General features: G+C 34.8%; 1 protein-coding gene across 9 annotated transcripts in view; it reads left to right on the forward strand.

The window, feature by feature from the left end:
* LOC138330248 (transcription factor SOX-13-like) overlaps window positions 1–17,440 on the forward strand; it is a 182,776-nt gene extending 165,336 nt beyond the window's left edge. For 8 of the 9 annotated variants that reach the window (XM_069277725.1, XM_069277724.1, XM_069277726.1 and 5 more), the window contains 6 exons: window positions 8,763–9,301; window positions 11,040–11,238; window positions 11,443–11,613; window positions 12,051–12,156; window positions 12,591–12,733; window positions 13,045–17,440. In XM_069277725.1, the coding sequence (XP_069133826.1) occupies window positions 8,763–9,301; window positions 11,040–11,238; window positions 11,443–11,613; window positions 12,051–12,156; window positions 12,591–12,733; window positions 13,045–13,328 (1,442 nt within the window). In that variant the 3' untranslated portion in view covers window positions 13,329–17,440. The remainder of the gene's footprint in view (window positions 1–8,762; window positions 9,302–11,039; window positions 11,239–11,442; window positions 11,614–12,050; window positions 12,157–12,590; window positions 12,734–13,044) is intronic. The other variant, XM_069277722.1, reaches the window with a different exon arrangement.
* The last annotated feature ends 932 nt before the right edge of the window (window positions 17,441–18,372 follow it).

Raw genomic sequence — 18,372 nt, forward strand, 5'->3', positions numbered from 1 at the left:
ATGTTGATTGATTATTAGTTGTCTTGTAATTATCAACCCATCGTTTTTTGTGCTGATAATCAAATTTGTGAAATTATCAAATTAACAAACAGAAACTGCCTCTGTAGGTAAAATGAAGTTTTTCAAAATGATGACCAATAATTCTATGAGAAAAATCATCTTATATACAGATCGACATATAGAAAATATGATTTGTGATTATCAGGCATTTTTCAATGTACTGTATCTCCCTAGGTTCTCAATTTTACTGACATATAACTTAATTTATCAAGTGTATGTTAGCTGGTAATTGATCTATGGCCTAATATATATATTTGTAGTTGATTATCAGTATATATTTTTCATGATTTTTTTTTTATCAAATTATCTTTCTAATGGATATAACAATACAAATTATTTTCCCTTTCATGTAGTTTTAACAAAGTCACTTTATTTGAATCAGCTATGTGGTTAAAAAAAACTGCCTTCTATCAATTTTAAGGTATAAAATATTTACTTAAATACTCAAGTGATCAATTAGTAACAGTTATAATTAACATCTCAGATTTAGTATTTATACATGGAAGTCAATTTAAATTCTATCAAAATTAATAATTTTGAGATTTTAACATTTATAGTGCTTGTGGATAAACACATTCAGGTAGAGACAGGCATTAAGCCTATATAAATAAATAATTTGGCTAGTTTTATAATGTGATACTAATAGCCAGGTTCATTTAAGGACATGCCAGGTTTGTTGGTGGAGGAATTAAGCTGGAGTTCCCAGAGAAAAACCACCAACTGTATCTAATAAAGATTATAGTGTAGCCAGAATGAACCGTCATTTGTGTGACTGTACAAGGCTGGGATGAAAAAAATTGACAGATGAAATATGAAGATGTCTGTAGGTTGTTTGATATGTCTTGTTGTACCTGGTTGAATTAATTACCATGGAAGATGTTTGGGATCTATGTAATTAAACTCATTCACCCCTGCAAATTCATAATGGACTGGTCTAGTCCTTGATTTAGATGAGTCCAAATGTATCTTCAGGGGTGAATGAGTTAATAGTTTCAGTTGCAGGTCCTAATGTTTTGAAATACTTTTAGATACACCACATAAGTACTTAGGAATAATTCCTGTACTTGCCTGTTGAGGCGTGAGAAATGCGACTTCCTCGTGAAGAATGTCGCTAACATATTGGTAGATATGAAAAAAGGCTTATAATGTTGTATTCGATATACTCACTATTAAGATAACAACTTTATCTGACAGCACATACTTGGGTGCTTCAAAGACCAACCAGAACACAAATAATATAACCTCTATCTGAATTAATGTGCCAATCAACCAATGAACTTGTTCCGCACTACAATGCGAGAGGCAGTCGGTGCAAACATTTGATTTTCTCATCACTGTGGCTCAGAAGCGTTTCCTTTCCACTTATCATGCCTGATAACGTTTCGCTCTGATAGCTTGTGCTATTTCTTTGTTTTCTGTTTGCTTTCTGTTAGAAAAGTTTACATATTAATTTCATATTTCTGCCCGATGTGTCTGTTTTCGCGTACATATGTAGGTAGTTGTCAAGATGTCCGCAAAGATGTTTTGCCGTTAGTTTTGTATTTTCCGTTCCGTAATTGATAATTTTCTCCTTGAGAGGATGCATGTACACAGCAATTGATGAGTCGTACACAACAATTGATGAGTCGCAGACCTATGTGCACTCTGAATCTATCTGTTGCCTTTCAACACTCTGATAATGCTTTGAGGTTCAAAACCTTGACAGTGTAACTCAACACAGTGCATATTGTATACAGGTCTAGAATAATTGAATCAAACAAATTTAAGATAAAATGAAAACCATAGGATATATATAACTGTCTGGAAATGTATTTAGAAGAGAATGTCAAGAAAATTGAACAGAATTAAGCAATCAAAAGAGAAATAGTCAATATTAACGATTTAATATTCAATACTCTTGCTAAACATTTACGTAAACTTCAGAATGCACCAAGCATTTGATGGAATGTTCTGTTTATAAATGATAGTGTGTTTGTATTTTTGGCCATTGCTAGGTGTGAAGATTTGTTCGTCATTTAAGTCAATATTTCCATTATAATGATTTAATAATTACGTTTGAGAAAGAACAAATATGTTATCAGCCATTCTATTTGTGGATGATTTCAATTTAGTTATACTGTTCAGTTGGGGATTCTATTTATAAAAATGTATTTAAGGTTCATAAATTCCATCAAATCGGTTTGTTATAAAATAATGTAATCTACTCAACAGAGTTCTTCACGTAATCAAGTATTTAATTGGACATAATGGGATATTAAAGGATAATTTAATGCACATGATTAGGTCTTTGTTTTCCCAATTAAACATCAACATTGCAGCAGCCTACATATATTTGCCTGTATACATACTAGGGCCCTTATTTTGTAGTCGTTTGTAGTATTAGTCTGTTTTTAATTACCCCCACAATTTATATCATAGATCAGTGCTCTGGTTATAATTTATCTAGAAAAATCGTCTCTTTAATTAGCACGGGGATGTAAGTATAGTGCGAGAGGAGAATAATTTTTTATTCTGATTTTGATGTAAAACATGAATTGCAGAGAACAAATGAAACATATCTCATTGTATATATTATGTAGGCAGGTTAAACTTTACAGACTAAAATTGTTCTAAAACTTATTTGATTGTGTATATATATATATATACATATTGATGGATAAGAAGTTTAGGACTGTTAAAATTGAATTTAAAATTAAGACCAGGGGGAGATAATTTGGGGATAAGCTGTATTGTGTATTTATATATAATGATGGATCAAAAGTTTATGAAAATAAGAAATCTAAAATTCGGACCAAGGGGAGATAATTTTGAGGTGAGCTGTTCTAAAACTGAAGGGACTGCAGTCATGTGTCAGGAAACTTGGATATAAGTTTGGCTATATGGAAGAAATTAAAAAAAAAAAAAAAATGAATTGTCATATAAATATTGTTACTAAATTGACAACGAGAACTAAAATAAAACGAGATTTGGCTCCGGCGGCATATTAGAACAGCTGTGATCTGTCTATTCCGCTTTCATACTGGGGGTCCCAATATACACTTGTAGACATCAGAAAATGTATATGAAAACCAAACGCTGCTCACATTATTTTGCCAACTGTCCGTCTGTAGATGTGAAGCACCAACTTTTTATCTGAAAAAACAGAAAAAGCTAGTATAAACAGAGAGATTTGATAAGGGTCTAGACCCCAAAGTAAAAAACAAAAAACCGTCTTATAGTGTTGGTTTTGTGAATGGATTTTTTATTTCCCATTTGTTCAAAGATGTGTATTTTTCTATTTCGTCACTAATGCAGTCTTTAATATTTCTCTTGCTTCACCTGCTGCAAATGTTATTAATGAATTTATCTTTTTAATTAGTAAAAAAATACCCTTTGGTGTAAGGAAGTGGTTATTCTTTGATGCTTTAGTTTATATATAATTATTAGATTTTGAATTATGATCAAAATAGGATCCAACATTTTGCAAAAGGTTTTAAAGTTTTGTTAAAGAAACTATTAAGCATATGTCCCATTTAAGAAAGAAAATTTAAATTCTATAGATATGATATGAATATCTTGAGTTTTCTTAAACTTTCTATTTTAACCCTAAATGTGATCTAATTATATAAGCTTGCTGTCCTTGGAAATAGTTTGTCTAATTGTCTGTGAAAAGGAAGGTCCATTTGGGCGGAGGAGTTATGGCCCCTGAATAAGTATAAAGTAAGGTGATTCCGTTTGGTTTATTGGTAACCCGGTCCGCTCAGCCACTGGACTGTCAAAATGCTTTAATGGAAAGAAGCACAAAAAGAAAGTCCGCAGGAAACGGGGCTGATAAAAGACATCTGGATGTGAAGCAGGAGTGCCAACCTCGGTCATTATTGTTCGTCTAAAAGCATCTTTTTGTATTTCAAAATCCTATGTTTCTTATCGTATCGTCTCATAAATCTGTATGAAATGGGATGGAGCCCCACCATGGATGTAATGCTGATACGAACAAAAATCACGGGAATCGTAAAGATGGGGTATACCTGTCACTTGAGCATGCTATATACTGTTATAAAAAGCCTGGCACCCTGACTTTTGTAATATACAAATGACGCTAATTAGCCGATCCGATAGCGATAGTTTTACCCTGTTTTATAATGGTAATTAACCACAGAGAGCAGCCATGTTCACACTAAATTAAAACGCAAATCGGCAAATTTCTCTTTTTTTACAAAAACTTCAAGGATGTGGCGAGATAGATGAAAATACAAGTATTTAATTTCCAATTTATTGGTAAACCAAAAAATACATTGGAAAAAATGGTTTTCTTTTCTGTTAATACTTTTATAGTTTTTCGTAAAAAATACATTTTGATTTTGTCTGAAAATTAGAATTTTATCTGTTCACATTTTGAAAATAATGTAACATGATTTGGGGTAATAAGCCCATAATGCCAGCTCCTTATTAATTGTAGTGATGACTATACCAGTGACATTCAGAGACATGACCCCTGCCACCATTATCAAGTGATTAGGCCATGTGGGTCACTCCATTCCTCCTTCCCTCTCCCCCCTCTCCCCACTGCTGACCACTTAATCTGTCTGACCCTCACTGAACAATTAATGTATTCCATATCATTTTCAACAAATAAGAGACATAAAAGCAATTATTCTTAAGTTAATTTAATTTTTTATACTGGATTATCTCCCCCTAGTTTGAAAAGTTTCAGTATCTGACATATCTTACTGAAAAATGTTGTACAGAAAAAGAGAGAGAAGAAAAAAAGAGTCTGACTTGGTTGTCTTCATCTTTTATTTTATTATTGTGTTATTTTTTGTTATTCGTTTCTCATAAATGACAGTTATACTAGCTAATGTGCTGATTTTTTTTTCTAATTTTTTTTTTTTTAATTCTGAGTAGCACTAAATGATAAGATGACATACAATATATAGAACTATAAAGAGTTGAGTCTCTGGTGATCAGTAATGTTAATCGAACTGACCTGGTTTGTATACAGTCGGAGAAACAAAAGAGAATTAGAACGTTTGTAAAGAAGTTGAATATAATGAGTTTGGTTGAAAGAAATGGGCCATACTGTGCTCACAGGATGTTCTTTGTTCTAGCACCATCGCCACAGAGACGGTGTTTAGTAAACATGTCAGGGAAGCATAAAACACGGTTGCCCTGTTGCTTAAGAGAAACGGAACAAAAATCCTGATACAATCGGGATTGGAACGATGGAATCCCAACTCGCCAAAAATACCAAAGCTTAAGCATAACTCGGCAAAAGTTAATGTAAATTTCATGTACTGTCGGAGTTTGATAGTAACCCTATATACAAAGCTCCGCAGGTTTCATTGTCATCAACCCGGCTGGATAGGATTGCAGCATGTTTCATGGGAAACGCGATTTGCTGAATGCAGTAAACACATTTCTTCTCATGGTTTTATACCAATTTGATTTTTTTATTTTTCATAAATGTGTGTAATGATATTTTATGCAAAAAAAATGCACAAATTGACTAGATTTGAATTTGATCTCTTACATTTCTTCTTCTAGATATTAAGTTTTAATTTTATATATTTAACATGTTATGAAATTTTATTTTTATTTTTCAATTTCAAAGAAAACTCACTTCTAGACAGATTAACCATTTTCTATATGTAAAATAAAGATAACTCTAAATGTTTTCGCCCTATAGCGATATAGGTTCCTTTTTCTATATATAGACCTGAAGAAATCCATGTGACAAAAATACGCTCCTATAATACAATTCATGAGGATTCCATGTGACCATTCTTAACACCTAGAGACATATTTAAATCAGCTTGCTTGTATTAAATATCTGATTATTTATAATAAGCTGTGACGTGGTCGTCGTTGCCGTCGGACTGCGACAGTGATCGGGAGATGTAAGATAGGGACGTTCAGGGATCAGTATAGATGGCCGACAATGCCATATCAATCACTACTGCAAGGATAATGGATACTGACACCCTGTCATAATTGCTACTCGGAATTGATTTAAATTATCACGGAAAAGGCACTGGCCACAGACAACTGTCAGAACTGCGATAACTCGGTGTCATCCGACTTGTACTCTGCTCTGTCATTCAAGCTTCTAATCGATCTAGATCAACTGCTACACTCTCTCAATGCTCCATCCATCCATCGCAATGCTTCTTGCTCTTGTTTTTACCTTAAAAAAATTTGATAACACCAGCTATATGATTTCTTTATCATTGGAAGCGGATTCATCATTTAATGAATAAAAACAACTCATTAACTGGAACAAATAAAAACTTCAAGACTTATCATATATTCAATTAATAAACCTTTACTGGAATACTTTAAATTATGAAAAATTTCAAGTGATGCTACCATGATCCCAATCCCTTAGACGTTGAGTTAAATTTACTTCAGAAACAATCGGATATTTGGATCATATGAAGTATTTTTGGACTTTGTATCAGTTCTGTAAAACTTTGCAGGTGTAGGTTCTCTGATTGTGACAAGTCAAAGATAAGGAACTATCGGAAATGTCCATTCTGATTTAACCAAAAACTCTTTAAAAAAAATTGTTGTTTAAGATATGAAAGCTGAGCCTTGAATGCACGTTTATTCAAGAACACACGACACAGTACAGAGATGTATAACAAACGGCAGCCTCCATGTTCTTTCAGGGGACGTATAGAAAGTTTCCCCTCTAAAAAATTGAGGGATCCAATTTGTTGATAAATGGAGACGAAATCTTGTCATTTTTTTTGTCGGAGAATGTAATTATGTCAATCACAGATGAGAAGTGCTGTGATAATGTCCATCATAATTCCTTACACTCTGGTGGCCTTATCGCGGCCACAACAAGATGGATGGCCGCGATACGTGGCTTGAGCAACCACAATGAGTGATGGCAAACAAAGAGCGCGCTGACACATCTGAAAAATGTAGTTCCCAATACCAGCTCCTGAGGTTGAGTCAATCACATCTTTCTGCCGATGATAAATATTAGACGGCATTTTTATCCACTAACAAACGATGTGTCGGACCTATGTCGAAGACGAATATCATTAGTTTTTTTTTCAATTCTCAGATAAGGAATCGCAACTCCAAGAGTTTGCCCCGGTGTTCGTGTATTTTCATTTATTATTTTTACATTTAGGAGACAGACAAAAAATGAAACATGGAGAAAATTGATTGATACCAAAAACAAAGGTTGAAAAACAATATACAATAGCGACCGTAGGAAAGTAATTCTCTTCCACACCAAACAGACATGTTATCGATGAATCATAGTGCTTGTGAGACGGGTTCAAATGAAAATTAAATAGTTACAATATCTCAAGCCCAGCGAAGCTGATTCCACCAGACAAGGGACTATTTATAGTGCGTGTCAAAGGTCACACACAGGGACTGGGCAACAGGATCCATTTGTTGAAACGGTCTTATTTACATTATATTATAAAGTGCCAGTATTGGTTTCTTTGCTGACGGATCTGTCAGTCTCGGTAAACAGCGTCTCTCCTCCAGCAGAGCGTGTTTACTCTGGACCAGGGGCAGGCTAAATTGTTAATGATAACCTTGACTTTTGGGTGAAGTATTCTAGACATGGGTCGGGGGACATGAGACATTGTAAGTGTTAGTAAAATAATCAGCGGCGGATTGCAATGGTAAAGGATTGTTTGTTGGTGTTTGTTTAGATGTAGTCTACTGGAGTGAATTGATCGTTGGTCGTTAAGCACAGGAAACAATTACATTTGTTTTTACGTTTCTATTGGCCATATGGAGTGCCCAAAGAGACGGTAAGAATACTCTGTCGATGTCTTCCGAACCACTTGGTTCTACGTTCCACCCACGCATTAACTCCACCTTCATTCTCACACCAGTCCAATTTATCCCAGATTTTGTAGATAATCACTTGACAGAAAGTTATGACCTTTTTAAAATGGCACTTGTTAATTGGTAAATTACAGGTAAAAATGGTTTGAATTGTTCATTTTGATTACCGGAGACTTAAGTGATATCTTGGACTTCTTACTTACTTGCATATACAGTATAGGTGATCATGAGAAACTGTGACATACACCTTTAGATGAGAATTTGCACTTCTCACCTGTAACTTGTGACTTAGATGTTTATGGGAAAACATTATGACTTCTCACTACAGATGAGAAATTGTGACTTTGATGTTTAGGCGAGAACTTAAAGATTCCTCATATTCTAGGTAGCTAACTATATACTCATTCCAGTGATATAACTACAGTATTAGAAGGTCCGTTTCTTTTTCTGGATGTCTAATCTCACCAGGAGTTGATCATGAGATGGTAGAAAGTTTTCATTCAGTGTGTATTTGTGCAGTGATCAATTATAACCTTGGAAGTGGGTACTTGTGTGAGGTAGCTGGACCACACCGTGGAGATAGATAGCAGGCGATAGTTCTGTCACTTCCTCTTCACTTCTGTATAGTTGGACTGGCCTCTGTGATCTCTCCCGATTGTATTGGGGAGTAAAAAAACAGATTTTCGATAACAAAACAATTCATTTTTTACCTTGTAGACTGTCGATCTAGACTACAATGAAGATAAGTTTGTTGTTACCACGAAGTGTTAGTAACACTTATCAGAAAAGATAGGTATGACTTGACTACTAAAAGTCATCCATCATGTTTATTGTAAATATATTTTCCTTTTTTTTTGTGTATGTGTTAATAAATGGCATCCTTTTTTTTTTGTATTTTTCAGTTCAATCATCTGCAAATTCATCATATGCATCATCAAAGAGTTCCTCCCCAGTAACCATGGATACGATGAAGAGACTGTCCGTGTCTCCACCAATGGCTGCTTCTCCGTACCATGCCTCCCCCCACTCCCAGCCGTCACCACGACAACGCAGTCCTCACAACGCAAGCCCCGCCCAGGCTTGGAACGAACACCATCCTGTCCCAACGGGACAAGAAATCCCTCTGAATCTCACGAAACCTAAAGTAGAGTTCAAATTAGAGCATATGGACAATGGTTATGGTGCTGGATCTGGGGGTCGTCCCGAGCCCATAGTGACACCTCCCCCGGCCCATAGTAACCACCGACGACAGACCGCGACCTCAACACCCCCGACAGACACAGCAGTGTCGTTCATGCCCACGCGATCGCCATTTGGACTACCCCAGTATGTGACTAGTCCTTATATGATGGCTAATCATTTGCCTGTGTCTGCTGTCCTCAACAGTTTGTCCGCTCACTCTCCACTTCTGAATGGAAAATCACATTCCGATCTGGAAAAGGTAAAAAATTAGTTCTTTTAGCAAGATACTGTTCAAAAACACTCGGAAAGATTTCCAAAATTCTTTATTACTGTCATTAAAACATTTGAACCACAAAATATAAATTCAAGGAATATTTCAAAAAACATCTCACATAGCATATATAATAAAGCTATGGTTGACCATTTAATTGGACATTTATTTAGCACACGACTAAATATTGGGCAACAAATATCAATTGTCATCAAATTTTGTCAAGAAAACAAAAAAGGGTCTTGCAGATGTTGCTACTTAGTCTATATAGTGAGAAGTGGGGTTAAGAGTATATTTCTTTTCTTTTTTTTTTCACGTTTTTGTATTTCAACAGTGGAGAGTTCCAATAATGTCAAAGTGTTTGAATGAAATGCCTTCATGTTTGAGTTCAGCTGTATCTATCAGTACAGGAAATGCTGGGAGAATTTTTATACCTAAACCAAGTTTATGTAGTCATCTCGATGCATAGGGTAGCTGTAAAAAAATGCGGCAGTCAAAAAAATAAATCTCCTTCTCTATGCATACTTTCTTTGATAACTGGAAATCTGATATTGAAAAGTTTCGGTATCTTTGGAAAAATCATGGTCTATTTTATGAATGCTGGCTATAGTTTCGGCGTGATGAGGTAAAGAGCCTCCCTAACACAGACCGAGGGAACCGGTCGACATGATATGCAGAAAAAAGCCTCCCTGACTTAGGCTAGCCCGACCTGTACGCATTATCATTAAAATAATTACTATCTTTTTATCCACATAATGAAGCTATACACGTCCGATATGATACGGCGACCATTTAACATAAAATTAAGATTCGCTAGGGTCTAAGCTCCAGATAAAAACAGTGTACTTGTCTGATTTCCATGATTTCCAAAATGAATGTGGTAGCCCTTGATTTGAAATTGTCTTAAAAATTTTCCTAGCGATATCTCGCTCTAACATCACCATGGTTACAGGAAGTGGCTTTTGAAGGGGTGTGTTGACGAGCTATGACAGTTGGGAAGATTGCTGTACGATAATTGTTGTGTTAGCATGTCTGTGTCGGGAATCCAAACATTAACGGGGCTTGGGTGCATCAGATTGCGAGTTAAAACTTATAACCACTGCTATGGTGCAATTTTATCTATTCAGCACTAATCGTAGTCAAGATTGAAAAGAAAATTGCCTGATGCTTGGGTGTACACAGCTTTCTCAGTCTAAGGGAAATAACTCCAGCTACATATAAATAGTTACAGTAAAATTAATCTGATAATTTTTTTGTTTTTAAATCAAGGGATGGTTTTCTGATAGAATTTCACTTAAATATCAAACAAAAAATTAACATATTTTATGATGAAATTAGTAAAAAAAAAAATCCTGATCAAGGAAGCGAATATCAAAAAGGAAGAATTAAGTTTGATAGACTATTGAATTTGTGTTACTTAGGATTAATTAGTTAGTTGCTGGGCCCAGTTTCATGAACATTCCTTCACTTAAAGAAATTCCTTAACTGAAAATTCTCCATAGGAAAGCATTATGGAACTTAAGGAAAACCCCTTAAAGTTAAAGTGCCTTGCTTAAAATCTATAGTGCTTTCCTATGGGAAATTTTAGGTTAAGGGATTCCTCAAATTAAAGGAATATTTGAAAGTGGGACTTGATTTGCCTATTGGCTACTAAGAAAAGCCATGGAGACATATCTATGATTACTAATTATATATGTAATGACCTTTGTTGTTTTTTGTTACCCAGGAGAGCCTAGTGCAGGAGGTTCTGGCCCGACAGTTACAGCACAGCGTGAGCGGACCAGTGTTCCCTGGTCTCCATCTACCATTGTACAGTGGCGCCGCCTTCCCACAACTCCCTCAGGTCAACCCCAGTATCAAGGGAAGGGCAGACAACTCCCCCGACGACTCCCCTAGCAACGGTGCATATGTACAACACTTACAAAGTAATTGTGCTCTCTTTGGTATTTTACCAACGACTGAGTCACGATGAAATAAAGATAAATTTTGAAATTTCAAAATTAACATAACTGAAATTTTGCTGGTTCTTGAATCTTATAAAATGGTGAAATGGTGTTTTGATTTGTGATTATGATTTGAAACACTAAAGATGATAATTTAATTGTGTTATTTTTTTTAATTCATTGTAGGTAAAATGTTTGGCGCAAAGATAATTCGTTCCAACAAGGAGAAGAATGACCCGTCTCGACCTCACATCAAGCGACCAATGAACGCCTTCATGGTTTGGGCCCGCGAAGAACGAAGGAAGATCCTTAAGGCTTGTCCTGACATGCACAATTCCAACATCAGCAAAATCCTCGGTGAGTACTTAACAGTATTTTAATTCATAATGTCTTCATATAATAAAACGATAAGATGAGCTGTATTTGAGGAATTTGTTAGAGATCGGCTCGTTATAGTCAACCATAGTGTAAGAGGTTAAATGGTGTTTCTCAGCAATTAAATGAGAAATAGACTGGTCTGAACTGATGTGATTTATCTGTCTAATAGGGATGTGAATCTTCCTCTTTTTTTTTCCTCTGATGTAACAATATAGGAAAACAAATAATGTCTGATTTGTTCTGAAACATGACCTTTTAACACTAAGAGGAGAGTTTTCTTTAATTGGTCAAAAAATTCCCTCCCTTTGCTAAAAGGATCAATTACATCCCTGAAGATGAAGATGTTTTATTTGTATTATTCTAAATGATAATTCAAAAATATATATCGCCTCTAAATTAAAGTTTTACTGTTTTAGGGGCCAAATGGAAGGCAATGACCAATGCAGAGAAGCAGCCATTTTACGAGGAGCAGTCACGCCTCAGTAAACTTCATATGGAGAAGCACCCCGACTACAGATACAGGTAAATTCATATCTGGTGACCACTTTATATCTGGTGTTAATCTATATCTTGTGGCCATTTCATTTCTTGTGATCGGTTTATATCTTGTGGTCAGTTCATAACCGGTGTCAAAATTATATCTGTTTACCAGGTCATATCTAGTGACTATTTCTCAGCTCTTATCTTCTGTTTCATAAAGGAGGAAATTCCCATTCCTTAATGGTCTCCGTTAAAAATGAATTTGGAATATCAAAGTTGTAAATAAAAAAAAATAGGAGATATTAGCACACCGAAACTTACTTTAAATTTCATTTTCATGAAAAAGAACTGTGTTATTGGTACACGAATCCATGCTTTGATATTGTTGTTTTTGTATGTATTGCAAATTAAACAGTTATTTATCTTTCCCTTTCCTCTCTTGCAAGTTCTAACATGTGTTGTTTATTTCTGCACAGACCCCGTCCAAAACGCACTTGTATAGTAGATGGCAAGAAGTTACGAATTTCGGAGTACAAGTCCTTGATGCGGTCAAGGAGACAGGATATACGGAGAGTGTGGTATGGAGATTCAGGCACAACCTACGTAGAGGGACTCTTAGGTAAATATCAGACGAGAGAGTCGTAAATGTTTTTGGAAATTCAGTAAAACCTGTGTTAGCTACTACCTCTGTATAAAGACCACTGCTTATTGAGACCACTTTGTAATAACATTCATTTTTCCTCTGTCCCTTGAATAATCTTTATAGACAGGTTTGACTCTACAGCTTTGCTAGATGAATTTGAATTAAGAAAAAGTGTTTTATCTTATCAATCAATATGTTTACCAATCAAAATGGAAAAGTTCTAAAATTACACTTGTATATTACTTCCTGCAAATAATACATGTACTTATGATGTAATTCTTTTGCAGGAGAACAGTCACCTAATGGTAATTTCGAAGGTGAGCAGAAATTAGCCGGGACCGACGGTGTGAACGGATCCCATATGGAACACGGCATGCTGGGAGATTTAGGTGCCGATGGCGATAGTAGTGACAATGGGGATTACAGTGATACTATGGAACATCTGTCCGACGTCAGCCTAGACACGCCCATGTCACTAGCACCGCCCATGTCGCTAGCGGCGGGCAGCTCAGCACCTTTCAGGCCTGGACTTGGTCCACATCCCACCGCTGCCACCGCCACAACATCATAGCTTCCAGTGCGTCATTATCATATTCCCTCAATAGACATAAATGGCAGCATGATGGACGAGAGAGAATTGATACAAGATGCTGGTGAACTTGTATTTAAAAGAACGGAAGGATTTTTTTTGTGATTTTTTGTAATGCATGGGGCCTCGATTCTGTGTTATCCATGTGCGTTTGTTTAATTAGTGATACAATGTGATACCTTATAGCGCGGTAGAAGAGGAATCATATCGAAAAAGATAGACCATTGGACACAATCTGACACTGTTTTCACCTCTGCACGAACAAATTTAAAGTTCCAGACATTCCGTTTTGTGAATCCTTGGTCGGACTTGTGACTGAAGGAGCTGAAAGTCTGACAAAGTCATCCGACCTCAATCTTGGTCATACAAATGTTTGACAATTATGACTTGCAGGGTGGTGATGCCATAGTGAAATGGTGCTAGATGGTCTGTAGTTAATGATAGATATACATGTTGTTACGATAGTTGAATGTTTGTTGAGTCTCGATGTTTGGATGGGTAGACAGAGGCTTTGATTATGATATTGTTATTTGTTCACGGGGTTAGGGAAATTCAGAGTCGTAAAGAGGGGATTTGAATTTGAATCCTTTCTTTGGTTCATTACAGGGACCATAGGTATATTTTGGGAGACGTGTAAATGAGAATTATGTTTTTTGGGGAACGTGACAATGGTTTGACTGGTTGATATATCAGGGATCGGGGTGGGGCCGGTGGGATAGGGATGGGCAACGTCACGTACTGGGAGACAGGTTGTGTATGCGAGTTATCCATGTTAGTTGTGATAGTGCTTGTTCAGCCACCATAACGTCCATCCAGCCAGTCAAAATAGCAATATAAATAAATATATATATATATATATCTATACTCGTCGCTTATAAATATGTATTTTCATGGCCATGACGATGTCCACAGATGGGACTTAACACTATATTTATGTATAGTTTACGTAATTGTCTGTAGAGTAATAAACATGTATTATGGTAGACTGGACCAGAAATCATTGGTTCATTTCGTTCCACTGCCTAACCAATCATAATCAGTTAACTTATATATATATATTATTACATACTTCTACATGATTGGTGGAAATTTTCCACCAATCGCATCAATGTATAAACTATCCAATACTGGGTCCAAGATCTACTTATATAATTATCATCCAGAATTTCTTCTTTTATTTTGTCTGTTTTATTTTAGTATGACCATGATTGTTATTGTTATTGTTTTAAATGTTAAGACCCTACAACCTTCGACAGAACTGTTGCATCATTGGACACCTTATATGGGCAATGTGGTGCTTTCCTCTGTGCTTTCTTTATAATCTCTCAACATTCAAAATATGTTGATATTCAAATCACCCATCTTCATTTTTTGAAGACATCCAGGTAGTCTCCTTAAGAATTTTGAATTTCTTTTGGCGACATTTGGTTTCAAATATTAATCATAAGTTTGATAAGAAAGCAAAAGCCTTAATCTGTATATTGAAAATTTACTTTAAAGTTATAACTGTATAACCGTCTGTTTTCTTTTTTGGTGAAATTATTCAACTTTAAGTTAGAACTCAAGAATAAAAAAATTATTTTCTGTAAATACACATTTGGTAACTTTATTTTTCGTTTTACTTTCGGTCTTCATGAAAAAAGTTCTGATAAAAATAATTTCTCAATATTTTATGCAAATTTTGCTCATGAGGAAAGCATGCATAATCACTAGGCCTTGCCATTGAAAGTGTATATTGATTTAACTGGTTCACCCCTAGAAACACATTTGAACTGTTCTAATACAAAGACTGGAACAGTTCATTATATGTTTCCAGGGGTAAATAAGTTAATCATTGGTTTAATGTATCATTACCTCTGGTCTATATAGTTTTGTCTTTATATCCGTATGTATGATGTCTATCTTTTTTTTTTCTTGTCATTTTACTTCGAAAAATATGAAGTATAATTATAAATCATATGAATATTTGGAGGTCAATAACAATTTATTATAGTAAATTCTATTAATCATTAAGTATTATACATTTCATTTTTAAAATTTTACATTTCCCCATCAATGTTAAACAAAATTTTGCCTTTATGAACAATTCCAAATTCTCTAACAAAATAAAAGTTATCTCCCTTCAATAGTCTATACCTTTTTTCATTGAATTGATAATCATGGATTGATATTTGTAAGACAACCTGAACTTCAATACTATCTTAACTAGGATTTTTTTTGTACATTTTATCTCTAATTTAATGTAATGCATTGACCTTTTTTTATTCTCTGATAAAAATGAACTAGTCTTTTCAAGTAGTGCTATATGTATTGGAACATAAAAAAAATATGGTAATTTTTTTTTATTACAATTTAGTTTATTGATATGTAACTACATGTTTGCGAAAATACAGAACGACTAGAATATTATTTAAGCAGCCATTTTGGTGTTCCTGGATTTTGTTATGCTAATATTCTGCTTTCCATTTTCACTGTGTATATTCATTTTAAAGCCTGACACAACTGCCATTGTACAAAGAAATAAAAATGGTGCATTTATGTTAATTATTTAGTTGCCATAGTACCCTCGTCGTTTTGTCCCATTCGTCCTTGACATTGACACTGTCGTCACGGTGATTTGATCTCATATTTTTTTGGCAGATTGACACAAGAGGCAAAACAATAAGCCTCTCTTCATATGTTGTAGTTCTTTTTCTTATATTCTGTATTCCCTCGTATGTAGTCCATGTCTTTTCCGCCTCATTTTTACTGCCTCGTTTATAGATATATATACACTACGTGTAAACATATGTATAGATAGATTATTAACAATTATTATTTATACGTTTTTTTTATGATAGACATTTCAGACAGCGAATATATTAAGAGGCTTGAGTCCCAAACCTTGGCTGTTGTCGCAAGACGACAGTTTTCCTTACCACACCTTACAGTCTGTTATTCATGCTGGAACAGCATTTGTTATATGATAGTTATTGCAGCAAGTGTACCTGTTGTTTTATTTCATTTTTGTACCTGACAAGTTTTTATCTTCGACACAAAGCATATTGATCCATGCCAGATAAAAACAGTAGTATATGTCATGATATGTTATAATGTATATTTTGATTCCTTCCTATTCTACAAAGTTGTCCTGGAAATCGCAGGAACCAAATGAAAAAAAAAATAATGAGATATATGACTAATGCAATGTTCTTCGACAAAGAATATATTGCAGGTTAATGTTTTGACTACCCGATAAATTATCTTCGCATTATACTGTGAATTCCAATTACTTGTCTTCATAGCGGACATGAAGTTTTGTTTTATATAGTTTTATATAATGAATGAGAAACATTATGAAAGCATGGTAATCTAGTGCTTTACAAAAAACAAATACGAAAAAATGGTTAATGTTTGCCATGGCAACCATGGCTTGTACTTTGTTGTCATGGCAACTTGTATTGGATTTTGTAGCCCTCATCCTCCTAGTAATTTTTATTTTTTTAATGAAAAACATAAAGATTGGTTTTAATTTCAGTTTTGATGATTATTAAAGTAATTCATAACTTCATATTTTTTAAAGTAAAAGAAATAATCAAGTTTCCTCATTTACACTTAAGAAAGCATTTGAAAATGATAAAACTCAAACGATATTAATCATATATAAAGTTTATCCTAGACCGTCTTAAAGAAAAAGAATGTTACAAATATACAGTAACAGTATTTCAAATTTTAAGACTTTGTAGCAGATCTATATAAATCATGTAGCAGATCTATATAAATCATGTGAAGTAATTCTGTATTTTCTACACCAACTTTATGAATAAATTGCCACCTGAGAATATGGCAAACATCTTTGGTGTAATTGTGGCCGCAGGACATATGGTTGTGGCATGATGTCTCATTATTTTCCATTGTGGCCTAAAGGAGAGGTCATAGTGTAATGTAAATTTTGGGTGTAGTCCGGTCCTTTGGATTCTGTCCAAGACTACACACAGGTGTCGTTACTACATAATGTCTACAAATAAGCTTCTTTTTAATATAGTTTAAGTTATAGATTTGATAAATTGATTGACTTTGTGAGAACAAATTAATAAAATGTTTTATTAAAAGAATTTCTGCAGTCTTCTTATGATATTTTACCATTGCATTTGAGTGTCTTCTCCTTCGGATGTACCCAAAACTCAAAAGTTCCACGGATGTACCCTAAACTTCCTCGGATGTATCCAAAACTTCCTCGGATGTATCCAAAACTTCCTCGGATGTATCCAAAACTTCCTCGGATGTATCCAAAACTTCCTCGGATGTACCCTAAACTTCCACAGATGTACTCAAAACTTCCACAGATGTACTCAAAACTTCCACAGATGTACTCAAAACTTCCACAGATGTACTCAAAACTTCCTCAGATTTATCCAAAACTACAATGTGTTTTCTTTTCTGTCTTTGCATATTACAGAGTTAGCTCCCTTGCGTGTAGGTATTGGTTGTTATGTCAATATTTTAAGAGCGCAATATACATGCTCGCGAACACATGTCACAATCAATACCTACCCGCAAGGGCAGATAACTCTGTAATATGCAAATACAGAATTGTCCAAGGCATCCAGTTGACCCTTGACTCTTAATAGTTTCAGAAGTCAAGTAACCATTTCTCTGAAGATTTGAAACATGACAAACAGACAAACATGTGCTTAAAAACCAAGAATCAAATCTGATTTTTGGGAGTAACAATCTTAGGGGTCCACTGGTTGGACCTGTTGTGGGAATTAACATCTCAAGATGAATACGACCAGGAATTTCATGCAGTCTACCCATGCCAAGTTTAAGAAAATTGATATTACATTTAGGCTACATGTATTCAAATCTGTAAATCTGATTGATGAACAATACTCATTATCCTGTCAAAGTAAAATTGCTGAGTGAATCTGCCATCCGAATTGCGGTCCTATTCTTGCTGCAAATTTTGCCTAATTTATCATCATGCCTAATGAAGAGATATTCAGCAAAATTTCCACTAAGGATAGAACCAAAATTTTGGTCAAAA

Source organism: Argopecten irradians, chromosome 8 (genome assembly GCF_041381155.1).
Source record: "Argopecten irradians isolate NY chromosome 8, Ai_NY, whole genome shotgun sequence".
NCBI lineage: Eukaryota > Metazoa > Mollusca > Bivalvia > Pectinida > Pectinidae > Argopecten > Argopecten irradians.